This window comes from Amblyomma mixtum, chromosome 2 (assembly GCF_055824585.1).
Source record: "Amblyomma mixtum isolate Tamu chromosome 2, ASM5582458v1, whole genome shotgun sequence".
Lineage (NCBI taxonomy): Eukaryota > Metazoa > Arthropoda > Arachnida > Ixodida > Ixodidae > Amblyomma > Amblyomma mixtum.
The window spans coordinates 294,627,247-294,640,419 of record NC_143013.1 but is presented as its reverse complement, the minus strand read 5'-3'; the positions used below and the strand labels follow the sequence as shown (position 1 = coordinate 294,640,419).

Sequence of the window (13,173 nt, the reverse complement as noted above, 5' to 3'; positions counted from 1 at the left end):
GAAGGACGGAGGAGAGATTGTGCTACAAAAACTAGCCACCCTGTATACGCAATGCCTTGTGACCTCGAGAGTACCAGAAGCTTGGAAGAACGCTAACATTATCTTAATTCGTAAGAAAGGAGACGTCAAGGACTTGAAGAATCACAGACCGATCAGCTTACTGTCCGTTGTCTACAAGGTATTTGCTAAGGTAATCGCTAACAGAGTCAGGACAACCTTGGACTTTAGTCAACCAAATGATCAGGCAGGCTTTCGTAAAGGATACTCGACAATAGACCACATTCACACTATCAATCAGGTGATAGAGAAATGCGCAGAATATAACCAACCCCTATATATAGCCTTCATTGATTACGAGAAAGCATTTGACTAAGTGGAAACCTCAGCTGTCATGCAGGCATTGCGGAATCAGGGTGTAGAAGAGTGTTATGTGAAAATTTTGACACTATTCAACGCCATCTGCAGTCCTAAGTTTGACTCAGTTAATTAATACAGCATTACATGAAAACAAACTGGCAGCCGTTGTATTTGTTGATTTAAAGAAAGCGTTTGATACCGTGGATCACGCTATTATGCTCAACAAGTTAAACCATTAATGGATTCCGCGGTGAAGTCTACCGCTTACTTTCCAGTTACACTGAAAACCGTCAACAAGCTGTAATTATGAATAACATTATATCATGCCTTCAATATTTAAAGACAAGGGTTCCTCAAGGATCTGTTTTAGGGCCCATGTTATTTTCGTTATATTTGAATGACTTGCCGAAGGTCCTAAGTTGCTCGGATATTTTAATGTATGCAGATGACACTGCGATCATAGTTACAGCTGACAACCATGAGGATCTAGAAGCAAAAACAAACACTGAATTGGAAAAAATTTCAAGCTAGTTTTTTACCAACAAGCTAACAATTAATTCAAGCAAAACCAAATATATAGTATTTAGCTCAAGAGGAAAAGCCATCCATAGCAACCAAATTAACATTTTTATTAATGGCCACTCACTTGAACGAACACACTCATTTAAGTATCTTGGAGTCATTCTAGATGAACATCTTCACTGGAAAAATCAGATTAACGCCGTCTGTTCGAAGTTGGCCTCAGGCTGTTACGCCTTACTACAGGCCCGCGATTGTTTTAACACACAAACACTGCGTACCCTTTATTTTGCACTTATTAATAGTCATTTAACATACTGTATAGAATCATGGGGTTTGACATATAATACTTACCCTGATCCTATCCGGCGATTACAAAAACGGGCTATCCGAATTGTAACACAAAGCAAGTATACCGAGCCAAGTAAACCACTTTCCAGTTATTAAATATCCTTCCTTTTGACCTTTTGCGCTCTTTAAAGATAGCGGTGTGTGTAAACAACATAGTCAAATATAATCAACCTTTCAATGCCTCCCTGTTTCGCTCATCTTCTCGACTCACAAGAAACCTTACACATAGTAACTTTAATCTACCACCAAACTATAACGTTTACAGCGAAAGATTGGTGCAGTTTTCAGGAGCCAAGGTTTGGAATGCTTTACCCACAGAAATAAAACAGTCTCATGAAACAAATAGAGAATTGCGAACATACTTTATGAGCCTTATTTGACATATGTGACAGTTGTCTTCGGTTTGTGTCTGTTGTACCATGTTGTTCATGAAAGATTTTTTCATTCTGCTGTAAAATGCACATTATTTTATTTTTTCCTTGTTGTATGATGTATTTGGGCCTTTCGCCGTGATTTTGTGCTTTTCATTTTTCACAAGTGCTGTGTCATTGCCTTCATATATTTTGTTTCTGAACCCCACACTAGCCTCTGGCTATGGCTTCAGTCAGTGTTTTGGTAATTTGTATGGCAAAAGTAGAAATAAAATGAATGAAAAAAAAATATATATATTGGAAGATATTTATAACGATTGCACAGCTACTATAGTTCTCCATTAAAGTCAGCAATAAAATTCCAATACGGAAAAATTCCAATACGGGTCTTTTTGGAGGAGGAAACGTAAAGATTTCAAACGACACAAAATGACCGTGATCAGACGAGCAGGAGCGGAGAGAGTGGCGCACGAATTTTGGCTTTGTCTTGCCATTCTCAATCATTTTTTGGCCGCATGTGTGCACAAATTTCTAGATGGAGTTGGACTGATGTTTTCAACAGAGAAAGGTGAATATATAAACGTAAATAAAACGTAATTTTTAAAAACCAGTTTTTTCGCATTTTAATAGCCATGTCCCCGTTCTTGACTTTAATTTCCACGAGTACTGGGCATCTAAAAAAAGGATTACAGTGGCCGACTGATTTTTCGGACTCCAAAAATTCGGACATGCTCGATTATTCAAACTGCTTCGTGGCACCGCCACTCTCCCCATAGACCGTAATGTATAACAACTGCCGAAAGTTCGGACATCTTGCAGCCTCTCGTTTGATTTTTCGGACACTCCTTGAGCCAACTCGACCGGCAGCACTTGCCGCACCGACGCACGGTTCACTTCGCTCAACGCCATTTTTGTTTTGAACTGAGCCTCCTTGCTGCCCCGCGAGGTGGCGCTACTGCAAATTCCCGCTCATCATCATCGTTTCCGCGTGGTTCGGTAGCGCGCCGCATGGTGGCGCGCCACACCAGTTCCGGCCGCAGCTTAGTAAGCCATCTCAAGGCAATCCAGGAGCCGCTTTGTTTGTTTATCCGGCAGCAAGCCCGCGAGAGCGCCGTGGTAGCACGCAGCGCTGGAGATGCGATATTAGCCTAGGGCGGCTTACAGCCGGCGTTTTGTCATCGAAAGGGGTCTGTTGAACCCCGAGTAGCAGTATCAAGACGTTTCGTTGGAGCGCGCGTGAGCATTGACTTATGCAACGCCAGGCCGGCGGCAGCAAGCCCGCGAGAGCGCCGTGGTAGCACGCAGCGCTGGAGATGCGATATTAGCCTAGGGCAGCATACAGCCGGCGTTTTGTCATCGAAAGGGGTCTGTTGAACCCCGAGTAGCAGTATCAAGACGTTTCGTTGGAGCGCGCGTGAGCATTGACTTATGCAACGCCAGGCCGGCGGCAGCAAGCGCGCGAGAGCGCCGTGGTAGCACGCAGCGCTGGAGATGCGATATTAGCCTAGGGCGGCTTACAGCCGGCGTTTTGTCATCGAAAGGGGTCTGTTGAACCCCGAGTAGCAGTATCAAGACGTTTCGTTGAAGCGCGCGTGAGCATTGACTTATGCAACGCCAGGCCGGCGGCAGCAAGCCCGCGAGAGCGCCGTGGTAGCACGCAGCGCTGGAGATGCGATATTAGCCTAGGGCGGCTTACAGCCGGCGTTTTGTCATCGAAAGGGGTCTGTTGAACCCCGAGTAGCAGTATCAAGACGTTTCGTTGAAGCGCGCGTGAGCATTGACTTATGCAACGCCAGGCCGGCGGCAGCAAGCCCGCGAGAGCGCCGTGGTAGCACGCAGCGCTGGAGATGCGATATTAGCCTAGGGCGGCTTACAGCCGGCGTTTTGTCATCGAAAGGGGTCTGTTGAACCCCGAGTAGCAGTATCAAGACGTTTTGTTGAAGCGCGCGTGAGCATTGACTTATGCAACGCCAGGCCGGCGGCAGCAAGCCCGCGAGAGCGCCGTGGTAGCACGCAGCGCTGGAGATGCGATATTAGCCTAGGGCGGCTTACAGCCGGCGTTTTGTCATCGAAAGGGGTCTGTTGAACCCCGAGTAGCAGTATCAAGACGTTTCGTTGAAGCGCGCGTGAGCATTGACTTATGCAACGCCAGGCCGGTGGCAGCAAGCCCGCGAGAGCGCCGTGGTAGCACGCAGCGGTGCAGATGCGATGAGGCCCGACGGCTCTCGAAACGATGTGGGGGAGGAGGCAAGTAGAGGAGGTGGTGAAAGAAGGAACGGAGAAGAGGAGGAGGAGAGGCGGCGTTGGGCGAGGAGACATATGCAACGCCAGCCCGGGATCAGTCAGTGCATGTAAATAAACGATTTCTTTCTCTTTTTTTTCTGAATTTGTTTTTTCGGACACCTGTTTATTCGGACATTTCCGCGGTCCCCGTGAGGTCCGAATAAACGGTCGGCGACTGTAATAGCGTAATTACACAGCTGACATGCTGACACAAAAAACTTCACCATTTTCTTAATTATTTATTGCTTCTCGGATGACTTTATGAAGGTGGTAATTGTAGTTACTCAAGAACTATACGATCTAGCTTAAAATAAAATGCAATTCAGATATTGCCATAAAAAGTTGCAGATCCGAACCACATTTGGCTTCATTTCATGCATAAATAACGAAATAGTTTTAGCTGTCAAGTCCCCCCTTAAGGGGGGACACTGGTCTTGATAAGAAAATTTTATTAATTTAGTCATAGTTATGAAATTTTCAGGGCACATGTATTTTTGTGCGCTGATTCTAGATATGTCATTTAATTTCATGTAAAACAATTCCTTGAGCACTTATGCACTTTTTATGCAAGTATTTTGCGGAGAGTTTTGAAGAAAATTTGCTGCAGGAAACTTGCTGAAATGTATGCCATTGGGTTCCCTTGACACCAAGGAATACAGTAAGGGTAAAATTATCATCCTGGCTCTCATAGAACTTGAGTAATAGGGTACTGAAGCTGCCACTTCATAAACAGGAATACTCACTTTCCTTCTCATTTCTGAAGCGACAACTTCAAAACTCTATAACTTAAGTTCTATGATAGGCAGGAAGACAATTTCACCCTTATTGTATTCCTTGGTGTCAAGAGAACCCAATGGCATGCATTTCAGCCAGTTTCCCGCAGCAAATTTTCTCCAAAACTCTCCACAAAATACTAGCATAAAAAGTGCATAAGTGCTCAAGGAATTGTTTTACACATGAAACTAAATGACATTTTAGAATCTGCACACAAAAATACATAATCCCTGAAGATTTCGTAACTGTGACTTCATTAATAAAAATGTTTTTTTCAAGACTAGTGTCCCCCCTTAAATCAACAGAAAAAAAAAAAAGGCTAGCAAATTTCCCACGAGAATCACTTCGTGGCTGAAATGGCTCACCCATCGCTGCCTGCAGGACTGGGCTCAGGCTGGCGGGAGCTGGGCCGTTCCTCCTCCAGGGATGGTGGCTGCGGAGGCATGGCCGCAGCCTGCAAGGGTTCCTCCGCCACAGCCGTGATGGGTGGCACTGCGGCCGGAGTGGGTGCCACAGCTGGAGAAGGCGATGCACTAGGAGGGCTGACCGACGTCGCCTCAGGTTCCTCCGGGGCATTCTCTGCCGGGGTGACAAAAGATTTAGCACAGTTGACCAATGTTAAAATATTGTACATCATGTGACACAAGCCTATCCCCCTTCGATGCTGCGAAGACAAAAAATCTGTAGATGCACGCACGAAATTGCCAGGTGCAACTGCTACAGAAAAGCCTTACCATCGATTTCCCACAGAAGTTTTTCTATTTTAAGATCAGCCTACCTGCATTTCCCTCTTTATCCAAACTAAGCCCACTTGGACAGTGCGGATGAATTTGTGGGTGAAGATTGACGAGATTAAAGGATTAAAGATTAAGGAACACTGAGGGCAACTCCTTCCAATTACTTGTGCTCAGTGAAAATTGATTCTCTCTTTCTGGCTATGTTAATGTTTGTCCAGCAGCTAGAACCAATTTGCGGCCGAGAAAATTGAATTGACTGGAAATTTCCCCACCAATGGATTGAAACTCGCAACACCCATTTTGCAGTGAAATGCAATGTAGGGCAGCCTACAGAATCCACACAAATGATTTGGTGTTGATCCCACGCAGTTCAATTGCAAAATCAGCCGCTGCTGCAACGCCTGTAATCAGTTTTTTCTAGCCTATATAAGAGCTCAGTGTTCTGTGAGGGCGGTCTCTGTCTCGTTCGTATGCTGTAGTCAGTCAGTTGATACAGGCAGTGTCCCTTTATATGCGAAGGGGGGCAAAGCAGGGTCACAGATGAAGAAGCTGCCCATGAGGGGGGCGTGTGCATTCACCTTCGTTGGAAGCAGCACCGCCACCGCAACTGCTGCTCCGGCTCGACAGGCCCTCGGCTCCCCCAGGCGAGTCGGCAGGACTCTCGGCAGCCTCGCCCTTCTTCTTCTTGGCAGCCGAGCTGACTGCCTTGTCCTCTTCCTCGTTGGCCGGAGACGGGGCCGCCGACACCATCGTTCCGGCAGCGACTGCCGCTTCTGCAGAGTCCTCCACTGGGGAGGCACTCGGAGGCGTTGCAGCCGCCGACAGCGCATTGGAGGCGGCAGAAGCGTCATCCCGACCCCGTTTCTTGCCTTTAGTCGGGGTATCTGGATTCGTCTTCTGTGGAGATAGCGGCACGACATGCAACAGATGGTGGCCAGCGTCACGGCTTGAAGAAGCTCAGAGTTACACAAGCCCCACTTCAGCACAGTTATGCCTGAAGCACTGAAACACAGAGCTCGATGGAGCAGAATCTTGATGATACAATCATGACATACCAAGGACGGAGTGCACTGTGTGCCATGTGCAGAATTTCGAGTGCTCAGAACACACTCCCACACATCATCGATGCCTCAATTGCCAGTTGCATGGAACACACTGCGAGCAATGGCGCACAGCCCACACATCGTCAACATTGCCTGTGATTGTGTATATCGATGTCATTCATTTTGGGTGATACTAACATTTTCTGAGACCCAGTGGGATTTGTGTTATCAAGACTCTACTGAATTAAGCTCTTGCAAACAATTATGTTCTCAATTCAAATCAAACAGAAGCTGACTGACAAAATAACTTCATACACAGTCCTACTAAAGCTGCCACAAAGAGCAAGGCTTGTTGATGGATGCTTCACGCTGAACAAGGTTGTGACGATGGTTTTGCATAACGATTATGTCCCACCTACAAGTTGCACCGATAGGAATGCGAGAAAAACACAACGATACATCAGAGGCATCGGCTGAACCCTTTATGAGAGACAAAAGCTGTGTGCATGTCTCGGATGCCTATAATGGTAAAATTCCACTTAAAATAACTCCCGAAATTCACTGACATCACTTTCAAGCCATTCTGTAAAAAGAAAAGGGGTATACATTTTCACCAATTACTGCGTAAAAAGACCTCAAATGTGGTATACATGTATACATCAGTCTTATCAATGCAAAAAAATTTGCGATAGAATTCATAATTGCTTCAAGAAATATTCTGAGGTAGCGAGCTGAAGGAAAAGGCTCAGAGGCTCAACAGATTTTCCAATTTTATTCTTCCCGTGAATATGGGTCGCCTTTGCTCTGCAGTGGGCGTAGTCAGGCTGATGATGATGATGATGATGACACACAACACCACGAAGGCCTATCAGTGAAAGAGGAAAACGCACTGAATGGTTTGTTTGATTACGCAGTAGTATTCGGCATGCGAAAACATGGTACAGAGGTGCACCACTGCCCGGTTTTTGGCACTGAAAGAAAGTGGGACAACATGAGTCCCACTTTCCTACAAAGGGTTAAGTTTCCCAGTGACCAATCCTGCAACTGGACAGCTAGCGATTCTGGCTGACTGGCTATAACTACAAAGATGCCCGTTAGCACAAGGAGGTGTGGCTGTCCACTTGCATGTCCGAAAAAGGTATATTCAAGTGGTGAAGAGCGCCCAATACAAAGCAAAGATGCCGCGTGACAAACTCGCACTAGCTAGTCACTGGTGCCCGGCTCCATCCAGTACTCATGCATACATGGATGTACAGGGTCAATCACACCAAGCGTGAACACGGCTCCGCGTGGCAGCGCGCACGCGGAGCACTATTGCGATGAAGCCAGTAGCAAACGCGTGCAAAGGGGCAGATGACACGAAGCAAGACGTCGAGGTCCCTCTTCTCGTGTGCCATTGTGCATTGATTCATGAACAGGTTAGATGCAGTGCCACTCCGCAGGTACCCGGCCACGCGGAGCCGTGTTCCCTCTAAGTGTGATTGACCCTGTACTCATGGATACAAAGCAGGACAAACACAGCAGCAACAACATCGTGCATAACCCCCATCCTTTTCCTTCTTTCCATTCTGAAGTGACCACCAAGTTAGAAACTTAATGCGAAGCAAGATAGGCACCGTGTAGGCGCTAAAGCGCCTCTGGCAGCGTACCATCCACATAGACGCTGGTAGAAAAAATTATAGGGGAGTGCGGTTAATATGCAAGCGGAAACTACACTTTGACAGCCAATATAGCAAAACCAGTAGTGCGCAAGTTATGGTCAGGACTTGCAGCTGGCCTCATTTCACTCTAGTCTTTACCCCGGTTTCTTTGCATGATTCCTGTAATGCACAAGTATCCAATCAACATCAAGCCTGTGATGACTGTGTACTAGTGGCATAAAGATTGCAAACCTGGATGCCTTAAATGCACAGAAACCCTTCCACAGGGACAGCTTCTGAAGTTCCGGTTCATTCATTGGTCTAACTGGCTTTCGTGAAAAGTTGTTTAACTTCTACTCGTCTGCAATCTGAGTGTTCCAACAGACCAGTGTGAAATGCCGGAAGCAGACCTTTTTCTTATCCTTGTCAGTGTTGCTGACAGCAGGTGACTTTCGGCCTCCGGAAGGCGCCCGGTTGTTGGCAGCGAGCGCTCCGTCCACATTCTCCGGACTTGCTCCATCTCCTCCACTATTGCTGCCATGTTTACTCCTGCCTTTCGTGTGGTTCTGGTTCTGCATAACACACACACAGATGTGCTTAAGCATATGCACGAAGACTTTGAGAAACCGACAACCGGTATTTATTAACGGCCTCGGTTCTTTGAAGCACGACAAAAAAGCTTGCCATCGAAAGTAGTCAACTGCGCAGCGCAGTAGACTCCCCCCTTTTAAACAAACATGACGGAACCATGTAAATCTGTTCATCTTAACCCTTTCGCTGTCACGGATGTACCGGTACGTTTTCGCAAGTACGGAGCGACTGTCACCAACAGCCTCCCTCTTTGCTAAGTGGCGCGGTGGCTCCGAGTTCGCTGGATCATGAGGCGCACGCGTATGGTTACGCGTTAAAGGGTTGTTCTGCCATCTGCCGCTGTTTTGCAGGTTTTTACTTTTCTTCGGTTGGCATGTCTGCTACAGCGCGTCAAGCTCAGCGGCGCGCCGTTGCCTCTCCGAGAGTCTAAGAGACCGACACGACTCGATTGTTGCTTTCGCTCTCTCGTCGCACCCTCGCCTGCGGCTAGGAGCAGCAAACATAAAGCCCCTCAAACTTTGTTTTAGCCTTTTTCCATCTCCCTCTCTCATCTTTATTACACAACGTACCATTTCTCTACATTGTGCGGACCACTGAAAGCGCTTCCTCGCTGAGCGCAGTTACTTTCAGATGGCTGACCGTGCGGGACCTTTGTCTGCGCATTGGAGTGGTGGCTCTTCCAATTCTGAATACGAGCCGAGCTCAGATTCGGACTCAGACAGCGTCTCATCCGAGGAAGAGGCGAGTTCCGCATCGTCAGATTCGGATGTTGGAACGGTGGGACCATCAGCCGGAAGCGTGCGCGGCAAACGGAAACTATGTGGAAGAAAGGAGATTTCTCACAGACGTTGTTTCCTTCTGCGCGTCACGTTCTGGACCGTCCGCGAGCGCAACTCTTCAACCGGATGCTCAAGAAGGTGACTATTTCAAGCTGTTTTTTGTTTCACACATTGTGAGTGAAATGAATCGGTTCATGCGAGTGAAGACAAGCGCACAAGGAGTTGCACGCACGTCGCGGCTGAGAGCTTGGGTGGAAACAGATGTAGCACAAATGTACCGTTTCCTTGAGGTCGTTCTGCTGATGGGCCTGATAAGAAAGAATGCCTTGCAGGACTACTGGACCACGAACCTTATGTTGCACACACCATTTTTTTGCGACCATTTTTTCGTTGCACCGCTTTCTGCTCGTCCTGCGGCTCCTCCATCTGAGAGACTCCGCAGATATCGCAGATCGGCTGAGAACAGTGCGACCATTTATGGAAGCAATTCAGAGCAAGCTGAGTAGCCTACTGATTCCACACCAAGACCTGTGCATAGACGTGTCTATGACGCCATGGAAAGGGCGGCTGTCATTTCGGCAACACAGTCTAGCCCGTTTAAAACGAAGCCACTTATAGCGAAATAGCGGTTATAACAAAGGGATTTCAATTTCCCATTCCCATTTTTGCATTTTCAATGCATTTTGGGTCCGGTTATAACGAAGTAAATAAGAGCGCGTCAGCGGATATAACGAAGAGATTTAATACCAACCGAAAAATAATCTGCCAATCAACACATTTTTGCGTCCTTGAGGCGATTTTTTTCGCGAAAATAAGAGCAAAATTCGGCTGACGGCGTCCTTTCGTGGCGTGTTGCGCCGTCCTTGAACAGCGTCACGGCCGTCACGGGAACGAAGCTACCGCGATTGACGTCGCTGCAACCGCTGATGCTGCCGCCGCGACGGCCTGCTTGGAGCAGCTTTGGGATTCCGCTAGCGACTTGAACCTTGTGCCTGTGGGTCTAAGCCACATGGACTTCGTTTTCGCCGACGAAGACCTTGTTGCCACCGAGGACTTGACGACTGAAGAAGTTGCCGGGAGTGTCATGGAAGAGACCTTGGCGGAGAGCGCCTCCGACAGCAAATGCGACGAAACTAGTTGTGCCCTTAAGCCGGTCACCTCCGCAGCGGCCATCGCAGCTGTTGACACGCTACGGATGTACCTCGGGAGTCCGGAGTTCGACCAGATCTTTCATTCGCAGTTGGATGGTATGGAAGCCACAATCCTGAAGTCCGCACTCGCGAAACGTGTTCAGGGAACGCTGGACAACTTCTTTCAGCAGCAATAAATCGGTATGCCGATGTTTGCATTTTTTTTTTGTAGTCCGCATATTACGAAATGGTGGATATAGCGAAGTGATTTCCGATTCCCGCCGACTTCGTTATAACCGGGCTAGACTGTACATTCCTTCAAAGAGGCACTGCTTCGGTGTCAAGTTCTTTGTTCTGTGCGATGTCAAAACCGGCTACATTCTGAAATTGTTGTGTACACTGGAGCCACGACAAACATGACCATGATCAAGGATTTGGGATTTTCTGGCTCTACCATTCTAGAGCTACTTGAAGACTACCTTGGAAAAGGACATTCGCTATTTCTAGATAATTGGTACAGCAGTCCAGCACTGTTCAACTGCCTTCAAGATGAAAAAAAAAAAAAAACACATGTGGAACTGTTTGGACCAACAGGAAAGGGCTTCCAATTTTCTCAAAAAAAAGATGAAAAAAGGGGAAATGGAGTCCTACCATACCAACACACTTCTGAGGGGAGATGCTACTCAGAAAATTTTTCATTTAAATATTAACCTAGGTGAATGAAAATTGCACCATTTACAGCGCTTGACCTTCTCTTTCGTAACAAGTTTTTAGTTCCAAGTTTGGTCAAATACGGTAGTTCTCAAATGATCCATCTTTAGGCACCATGAAAAAGCCGCTGTGTTTCTTATTTTGCTGCGTCTCTGTGGGAACAACCTGCTCCTCTCCCCACTTTGCACGAAGGCACTGCAGAGAAGCCACTGCGGTAGGTGGCTGTTGAGGCATTCCAGCACCTCATCTCGCGTGCCCCCTGGTTTGGCCTACTTGTTGCACATGTGCAGTTCACTTGATTGCTAAACACAGCAGGCGGGAAATCATGTTATCTGGGAATTGCCCGCGATTTTGATCACATCAGCCGGGAAGCTGTGTGAACCAGCAATGCATCAGCGAGGTTTCGCTGCATTTGTAGCTTTGAAATTAGCACACAAGGCGAATTTGGTGCAAATCTGCCAAAATGCAAGGTACGTTAGCATTTCTTTTTTTGGCATCATAGGCAACTAAATGGGGGTCCACATACTTTCCAGCTCATAAGAATTACCGTATACGAGGGGGTACCCAAAAGAAACCGGACTAAATTTTTTGGTCGGCAAAGCTTCTATGGTACCGCGTTTGGCCACTAGGGGCGCATAGAATGAACATTCCAGAGTCAGTAAGCCGAGTGCCGTCGTTGAAGGAGGTCAGACTAGTTCAGGCAGAGTTTTAGAGTGACGACTGTTTTGTGTGAATGTCGTTTTTGCAATGGCTGATTTTCGTGAACAGCGCGCGCCGGTGAAATTCTGATTTTTGCTCGGAAAAAGTTGAATGGAAACTCTTGAAATATTAAGAAAGACGTACAAGGACGATGCTATGGGGACAACTGAAGTGTTCCTGAATCGAATCCTGAATCAAAGCAACAATCATGCCAATGGAAAACTTCAAATTCACCTCGCCTCAAGAAAGCTCGTCAGGTGAAACCAAACCTCAAAACAATGCTGATTTGTTTTTTCGACGTGAGAGGAGTCGTCCATTGAGAATTTGTTCCGCAGGGGCAGACAGTCAGCCAGGCTTTCTACTTGGATGTTTTGAAAAGATTGGGCAAGAGTGTGCGATGGAAGCGGCCAGATTTGTGTCGGTCGGGTGACTGGTTTTTCCATCATGGCAATGCCCCTGCTCACACAGCCCTGTCTCTACGACAATTTTGGACCAAAAATGGCATGACCCCTATTCCTCAACCCTCATACTCTCTTGACCTTGCCCCGTGCTACTTTCTTTGTTTCCTAGAATGAAAATATAGGTGAATGGAAAGCGTTTCGCTGATGTTGCTGAGGTGAAGAAAAAAACGACGGAGGCACTGTCAAGCATCACAAAAGATGAATTTAAACAATGTTTTGAAAAATGAAATGAAAGATTCGACAAGCGTATCATTGCAAGTGGGGAATACTTTGAAGGAGACTGAAGGTGTGTGCTTAAAATGTGAACAAATAAGTTCAAACAAAAATAAGTCCGGTTTCTTTTGGGTACCCCCTCGTAAATGCGTGTAAGGGCCGCACTTTTTTCCAGATTTGAGGGCCAATTTTTGGGGTGCGGCCCATACACGCGATGTTCAAAGGAAATTTTTTTTTTGAAAGTAAAAACACACCAATCAGGGAATGAGTGGCATTTATTCTACGTTCAATTGTCACTCGTGGAGTCTTCCAACTCCGAGCTGATGCTGTGCTCTGGCGCATGCTCATCTCACAAGAAGTCGCTCAGTATGTCTGTTGTCAACACATAGCCATTGCTCCGCACTTCCATCACACAGCTCCAGTGTACTAGACATAGCACAGCAGCTCTTCTTCCAGTTCGCCAAATTGCACGGCTTGCCTCGGAAAGCATGCTTTTTGCAGTTTGTGTTCCTCA

The 13,173-nt window shown here is 46.9% G+C and overlaps 1 protein-coding gene across 6 annotated transcripts in view; it reads right to left on the bottom strand.

The window, feature by feature from the left end:
• LOC149364543 (uncharacterized) overlaps positions 1-13,173 on the bottom strand; it is a 49,395-nt gene that overhangs the window by 19,434 nt on the left and 16,788 nt on the right. For 5 of the 6 annotated variants that reach the window (XR_016289202.1, XM_089574491.1, XM_089574492.1 and 2 more), the window contains exons 8-10: positions 8,486-8,647; positions 5,971-6,289; positions 5,021-5,234 (exon numbers count right to left, since the gene is read on the bottom strand). Coding sequence is in view for 5 of the 6 variants with exons in the window: in XM_089574491.1 (XP_089430617.1) it covers positions 5,021-5,234; positions 5,971-6,289; positions 8,486-8,647 (695 nt within the window). In the remaining variant the exon portion in view is untranslated. The remainder of the gene's footprint in view (positions 1-5,020; positions 5,235-5,970; positions 6,290-8,485; positions 8,648-13,173) is intronic. The other variant, XM_089574495.1, reaches the window with a different exon arrangement.